This window comes from Branchiostoma floridae, chromosome 8 (assembly GCF_000003815.2).
Source record: "Branchiostoma floridae strain S238N-H82 chromosome 8, Bfl_VNyyK, whole genome shotgun sequence".
Classification (NCBI taxonomy): domain Eukaryota; kingdom Metazoa; phylum Chordata; class Leptocardii; order Amphioxiformes; family Branchiostomatidae; genus Branchiostoma; species Branchiostoma floridae.
In genome coordinates, this window is record NC_049986.1 from 17,979,334 (window position 1) to 17,986,885 (window position 7,552).

The window sequence follows — 7,552 nt, forward strand, 5'->3', positions numbered from 1 at the left end:
ACAAAACATAATGGGATATTTTGCCTAAGTATCATTCAATGTTTTGGTTGCGTACTAAATCAAAAACAAAGAGTGCAAATCTACTATTGGTTAAAAAAAATCTTTTGCCCCCCACATATCAAACTTACCTTAACAGAGTTGGCAAAGATGCACTGTCTGCATAACCACTGCACCTCTGGCTCTAACACACTGTCCAGGATGGGGGGCTGGTGACACAGCTGATGGTAACCTGGAGCACATGGGGACATGGAAACACTTAAAGATTGTTAGAAACCAACGATCTTCCAAGGAATTCCAAGGCACATATTGTAGACCTACCTACTAAAACAACTACAACTGTATGGTGAGGGAGCTCAGGAAGCTCGCGAGGAACAGGATGAAGTGTAGAGAGTTGAAGAAAGATTGAATGCAGCTGCAGAGTGTCCAGATCACTGCAGCAACAGAACACAGTGGACAACTACTACCTACCTACCTAGTCCCTTGATCTCTGGGCCTTATGGGGGAACAGGTAGATATGAAAATTGAGAGCTGACTCCAGGCTTGCCTGTCTCTCTTCCCACAGTCAACCTTTCCATTTTATGTCCAGTCAGCATCTTTGTATTTATATTGTATGAACTATCTGTCTTGTCTATAAGGACTAACACTTCAATGAGCTGAACTGGATCAAGATTACTTTTGTATACATGTAACATCACTATGTCTGAACGAGTTTTGAATTTTTTTGTAACAAGACAACCTAATTGATGACAAACTAACCAATAGTAGCAACATTGAATCCCATTCATACCTTGACCACATCTGTCACAGATGACTATCTGGTTGGGCTCCTCTGAGGTGCCATCACTGCACAGGGTACAGGTCAACTCTGTGTTGTAGTTGGGACCTGGAAAAGTAAAGCACAGTACACAAGAAGTGAGCTTTAAGGTTTATCTAATTGTTAACATGTCTATTTGAATTTCTTTTTTTAAATTTGCCAAAATTTGCCCAGATAGGCTGCCATGGATTTCAGTTGTATTTCAAGAATGAAAAAGTAGAAACCAATCAATCAAAACAGCATCAGTCTATAGCTAGTAGAAGAGGTTTAGAGAGTCAACACATGTACAAACTTTTTACATAAACAAAAGTGTCATTGCTACTTTTGTTCCCTGTTTAGAGCATGGGGCTCAGAAGTCTCATGCTCTAAACAGAGAACAAAGTGCAAGCATGTTATTATCCTGTCAAGATAGGGAACAAAAGATGATGAACCAGATACGTAGCATGTCTTTCCACAATCTATTGTCCACAGGGGTTAATGACCTCCACACCTAGGAGGTGGCACTGGAAGGCTGGCCACTAGTAGTAGGGGCGCAATTTTAGTCAGGCTAAAGAATCAGACAAATTAGGAATTTTAATCTCATTACTTACTCCCCATCATGTCCTTGAACATGACCCAAAAGGAAGACTGGTCCTCAAACAGGATGTAACATCGACCCAACTTCTCATCAACCTGAGGAAATAACAACAACAACAACAGGTGAATAAAAAACTGTGTTCTACTGAAACAATACAGTATACATACATGTATAGTCTATTGGTTGTAATAGCATTAGTTCACTGAGTGTTAGGCATGCACTACACAACATCTCGCTGTCAGGGCCTGGTTGGGTCTGGGGGCCTAGACGTGTGATTGAGTCAGGCTAACTAAGTGTTAAACAGCCATTTCAATGGTATGACATTGTAAGTATAACAGACTAGTAAATGTAGTTCCGTGTGTAGTCTATTGAGCACAGAAAGATTTGGCTCAAAAAGTGTTTAATGAACAGGATAAGTATTTCCCAACAGCCTAACATTAAATAAATTGTCAACATCCAAAACAAGTTCAATAATCCCCCAGTCATGCATCAAAAACGTTCATCATCCTCAAGTTACTCATCAAATCTTAAAGAAAACAGGTAGGTGTGCCTGGACATCTTTTTAAGATGCTAAAGAATTCCTTAAGCTTGTTACTCACCTTCTTGACCGTCCCCAGGTAGAAGAGTCCGTCCGTCCACCTGGCCAGCACGTCCTGCCCCACCACGTAGTCCTTGCGAGGAGACATCTCCAGCCCGCTGCTGCAGTTGGGAGTCACGTTGTAGGGAACCTTCTCCCTCTTGGGGGTGATCTGGGGGGTGGAGTGTCTCTTCTTGTCTGAGTACGACGGGGAAGCCTTGACTCTGGAGGGGGAGGCCTTCATTCTGGTGGGGGTCTCGGGTGGGGACTTGTTTGGGGTCCCTGTAAAAAAAAGGTAACGTTAGTTCACCTTTTTTCGCAGGATAACCTATATTCGTTGTGTTGCTAAACAGGGTATCCAGGGATATCAAGTCGATGGACAGTCGTTTCAAAGTGCACTTACATCATCTGTCGATTTGATATCCCTAAATACATTGTTCTTAACCCTTAAACTGCCAGACCCGGATATATCCGGCACACATATACATGTCCTGTGTGCCGTACCCGGATATAGGCTTGGCAGTTTAAGGGTTAAAAAGAACGGATAAAAGTTACCCTACGGATAAAGGTGAAATGGTGTTAAAGGTATAGGTAGACCCATAGATCTTTTGAGGCTGTGAGGGCAGTGAGTTGTTATCCACTGTATCTGGGACATGGTATGGGAAGGTCTTGAGTCTGGAGGAGGAAGCCTTCATTCTATAGTGGGGGTCTCGGGTGGGGACTTGTTTGGAGTCCCTGGGATTCAAGTAGAGCATTTATAAAGTTACATGGCACAGGGCTTGACATAGTATACCACCTGCACATGAAGGTAAGTACAGGTTAAATTGGATCGGTGAAGATATGTCCGATGTCTACCTGGACCTACCCTGGACTGTACATGTACCTTGTACTAGGTATATACAGGTTAGTGTAGGTAAATAGGAGCTATGTGGGTATTTCTGATGTCAAACTGCACAGGTCTACATGTAACCTGCACTGGTGGTCAGCTATTCAAGTATTTAGAGTCTTGACTGTAGCTGCACTGTGCAAAGCTGAACATGTACAGGAGCAATGTTACCATGAAAAAGCCCCTCCTGTCTGTCCATATCAGTACTGCATGACAATTCCAGACAGAAAGATAATGCAAAACCCTGCAAGCAATCAATGTCAAAAACCGAATAAAAAATAAAAATTTGATCAAATTTTCATGCATATGTGAATGGTGTACAAAATTTCAATTTTCAAATGATTTTAAGTTGGATTTTTTGTTTAAAGAGTGTAGTAGTAGTAGTAAGGGCATATGGTGTTATACAGCACAGTTGGGGTTATACATACAGAATACAACACGGTGTATTCCGTATCACCCAATTGCAAGGTACCAGATCCGACCCGCGAGAGGGCTGGGACCGAGGGTGATGCGGATTACACCCTGTTGTATTTTATTTATGTCATACCTACCTGAGAAAACCCCTGTTTTGATGCGAAATGCGCCAGAAGTTGAACAAATTTGGTGCCCTCGAACAAAAAGTGTTGCAACAGTAATGTTCCAACGTCCGAATCAGGTATTCGAACTTTCGATGGCACTGCACTCGTCCCGCTCGAAACAGTTTGATTTATTCGAATGGAGCCCGTGTGATACAACTTACAGCCGGTCTGATACGGAAGTTATCACCCGGTCCAGAACACCTGTATAGAACGTTTTCATGTCACAGGTACGACATAATGCTCCTTACAGGGTAATATGCCCTTTCTTTTAAAGAAAGAAAAACATGAAGTACGTATTTAGATGTGATATTACCATGTGGCGATGCCTTCATCCTTGTTGGTGATGAGGGGATGGAAGACGAGGCTGGCTGGATCATCTTACCTGCAACAGGAACAGCAATAATTTGGTTACTAGTAGTAGGGCTACTACATGTAAATATCCCAATCTGCTGTTCATAGGCACATTTGCTTAATATGTGTGCGTTTGAAGCATTATATGCAAAATTATTTTCCGGGGGATGTGTGAAATGTGAAGAGTTGACAAAAAGTAAACAGAAACATGCTGCCCCACTTCTTTGAATTCCAACTCGGCAAATCTTTTTAATTTCAGATTTCATAATTACGAATGTTGATCACTAATATCAGCCTGTGAATTTGATTAACCTTCTTTCTTTTGTCCGGACAGCCCTTGGATGGGATGAAAAGCAGAGGGCCTCTTTTATTTACCTTTGTCACAATTATAGATAAGTGTATCCTGGGGTCCATCCATGTGTGATTAGATAAAAACAAACAGTCAATATTAGTATTATGCAGTACAACACTGGACAGGTGTGTTTTGTCTCAAGACAGTGCAAATAAAGCCCAAGAAGCCCTTGGATGGGATGAAAAGCAGAGGGCCTCTTTTATTTACCTTTGTCACAATTATAGATAAGTGTATCCTGGGGTCCATCCATGTGTGATTAGATAAAAACAAACAGTCAATATTAGTATTATGCAGTACAACACTGGACAGGTGTGTTTTGTCTCAAGACAGTGCAAATAAAGCCCAAGAAGTACTTTCATAGTCACACTACTGTATATTCAATTAAACTGCCCAAAACAAATACATGTAAAAGCAAACAAACTTTTCAGTTACTGTCACTCCTCTCAATAATTGGTAAATTGATTAATAGGACAAGAAAATCAAATTGAAATGCAGAAGTTTTGTTAAGGTATGAAACTTCACTGCAAACCAAGCCCAAAAATACATGTACATGTAGTGTAGCAGTAACAGTACACGTATGTAACACGTATGTAACTTTTCGCCAAAGCTCCACACCAAACCACTCAAGACCAGTGCTATTCAGTCCACACCACCCTCACACCGACCTACCTCTCTTTCTGAGAGGCTTTGTACGCGACCGTTTGGACCTGTTCTTTGAGCCACATGGTCGAGGCTTCTTCCGCATTTTACCTTCAGCAGCAAATTTCCAAACATCTTAACATTATTTCTCCAAACTTCAAAATTACAAAAATTAATGTAGTTAATAAAGATGACAATGCCAGCAGTTGCTACAATCATTATATCATACTGCAAAGCCGGTATGATAGACTTAAAGGTACATGTATAAAGGTAAAGGTTATACCTTACCGTAGCCTTTTTGACACTGTAGGGGCAGTGGGTTGTTATCCACTGTGTCTTGGGCACGGTAACACATTTTCTCCCACCGCATTTTACTTTACCCCCTTACCGAAGTCAGATACCCATTTTTTATACACATACAGTGACATACTGCTCTCTGGCATAAAATACCAGCTTTGCAGGCATGCTGATTTTCTAAGACATATATACTAGCTATACAGAATTATGCAGATTTACGCTATTGTAGTACCATTGAAAAGATAACTATAATGCAACGTAAGGTTGGTTCTTACGGGGAGTGTTTTTGCCAGGACTGTCCTTATTGGGGCTTCCCTTGTGTCGGGCCAGACCAGTCTTGTCCATCTGTATAACATCAACGATCAGGGAACAACAGTTAAAATGTAGCAAACCTCACCCCCTTACTCCCACTGCTTTGTAACCTTTCCAGTCCCACAGGCAAAAAAAAGGCACTGAGGATGAATTAAGAATCATAAACACTGACACGTGTACACTCACAACGACATGTAAGAATTCAGAGGGGCGAGTAAGAACAGAAAGAAACAAACATGCTGACACCCGGGATCAAACCCGGGGCGGCAGACTGCAAAGCAAGCATGTTACCACTGTCGCCACAAAAGCTCAGAGCTCCTTGGCAAGGACGGTAGGTGATACTTGAACCCCACTGTTACACTACTCCCCCTTTTCTTTTCTAGATTCACACACACACACACACACACATAGACACACACACACACACACACACTCTCCCTCTGTCTATCTCTCTTACACACACACACACTCATAGAAACACACACACACTTTGCTTGCCGCATATAACTAACGTTATTGCATATGCGTAACGTTACTGCGTTGTTGTTGTTGTTGTCCTTGCTTTACGTCTATTTCTTCACTAGACGTGGACTCCAGGTACCATTCCCATCTAGGTGCTTCTCATGTGATTGTTACTCCTTGGTCACGTTGGTGCTTGATCTCTGGTGCTTTGCACATAATTTTCGTGTATGCATGTTACCCACCAGTGCAATTTACAGATTTTTCTGCCTCACGTTCAACTTTTCCGTTCCTATACCCTGATGACTTTGTTGCCAGACTTTCACAACCAAGTAAGAACCCCAGTAGTCTACCGGGTGATTTAAACAACCATTTATTCTTACTCTGGCTGTGCATATAAAATCGCCGCCCCCCTCCCCCTTCAATTTCGGCAGTCGACATGCAAGTTCCTCACTTTTCTTGCGCTTATAGCGAAATAGCAACCCTTTCTTCAAAATCCACTGATCCTAACTGTAGCTGAGAAGGCTTTGTACATACCCTTGGCGAGAAAATACGTGATCGTTGGCTCGGTAGGCAGGAGAGCGAGTCAGAATGTTTGGATCATCGAAAATATCGTCATATGTGCGCCATGATGTTTTTACTGATGGGGTCACAGAATGGCGGGAAAACCAAATTCGGATCATGAACAGCGCCCTCTAGCGCTTGTGAGAGCATTATCATGAGATTGGATGATGTATTCATCCCTGCTTGAAAAGTAATGCCAAAGACTCGGAAATAACGATATTGAGAATGACCTTCACCAATGTAACGTTTTAGGTGTGTCATTAGATGCATGCTAATGATTTAACATTAAGTTAACGTTAAGTGGGTAGTGATCGTGAAAATAAAGGTCAGGTTTGATACTGGGCCCCCTACATTGCAGCAGCTCTTTCTGATGCTGCAATAGAACTTTCACATAATACATTGCTTGGAATATTTGGCTGCAAGCAAATCTTGCCTTTCTACTGGTACTCTTTCTTATGTTTCCTATTTTCAACAAGACAAAGTATTGTTTGTCATCATTGTAAAGAGTCATAAATTGCAATGATACTGTTTTCTTGCATGGCAGATGAGATGAACAAAACTGCAAGTGTCGCCATGATTGAAGCTAAAAACAGTGAGCACTTGCCATGAGACCATGTTTCATTTCTTCTTTATTCTTTCCTTACATACATTTCTTAGATTAGACACAGAAAGGTGTACAAGTTGCAGGGAAATCAAAGTCAATGATATTGCTACAACCAGAAGCTTCAAACCTGTAACATCATATTCAGAGTGACTGACAGTCTGTTGTATTGTTTTGTGGTACTCCCATGGAAAAATGCTGGGAATATGACTGTCTTTATTTTTTGCACATAATCTACCAGACAAGCTTATGTCATATACACGAGGCCTCATATACAGGAGGCTATTTCCCTTGTTTCACCATGATAATATATATAACTTCAGATGTATATTTATAACGTTATATACAGAGAGAGACCTGCAGGTGCAGATTGTACAGTCACAAGATTATGAAAGTCCATGCTAACTGTGCAATAGCACTGCCACAGGACAGCGCTATTAAGTGCAATTAAGCACAATCAATGTACAATTATGTCTCCCTCCCACCCCACCCAATGTTGCCTGACAAAAAGGAAACAGAAAACAAGGATGACACTTCTTTCATAA

General features: G+C 41.5%; 1 protein-coding gene across 4 annotated transcripts in view; it reads right to left on the bottom strand.

Annotated features, from left to right (window-relative positions):
- The window catches only part of LOC118420967 (metal-response element-binding transcription factor 2-like), a 60,621-nt gene extending 54,081 nt beyond the window's left edge, over window positions 1-6,540 (bottom strand). For 2 of the 4 annotated variants that reach the window (XM_035828071.1, XM_035828069.1), the window contains exons 1-6: window positions 4,805-4,895; window positions 3,746-3,814; window positions 1,991-2,250; window positions 1,405-1,486; window positions 788-883; window positions 129-229 (exon numbers count right to left, since the gene is read on the bottom strand). In XM_035828071.1, coding sequence (XP_035683964.1) covers window positions 129-229; window positions 788-883; window positions 1,405-1,486; window positions 1,991-2,250; window positions 3,746-3,814; window positions 4,805-4,880 — 684 coding nt within the window. In that variant the 5' untranslated portion in view covers window positions 4,881-4,895. Of the gene's footprint in view, window positions 1-128; window positions 230-787; window positions 884-1,404; window positions 1,487-1,990; window positions 2,251-3,745; window positions 3,815-4,804; window positions 4,896-5,346; window positions 5,417-6,379 lie in introns of those variants that run through there. The other 2 variants (XM_035828070.1, XM_035828072.1) reach the window with 2 other exon arrangements.
- Window positions 6,541-7,552: the final 1,012 nt, after the last annotated feature.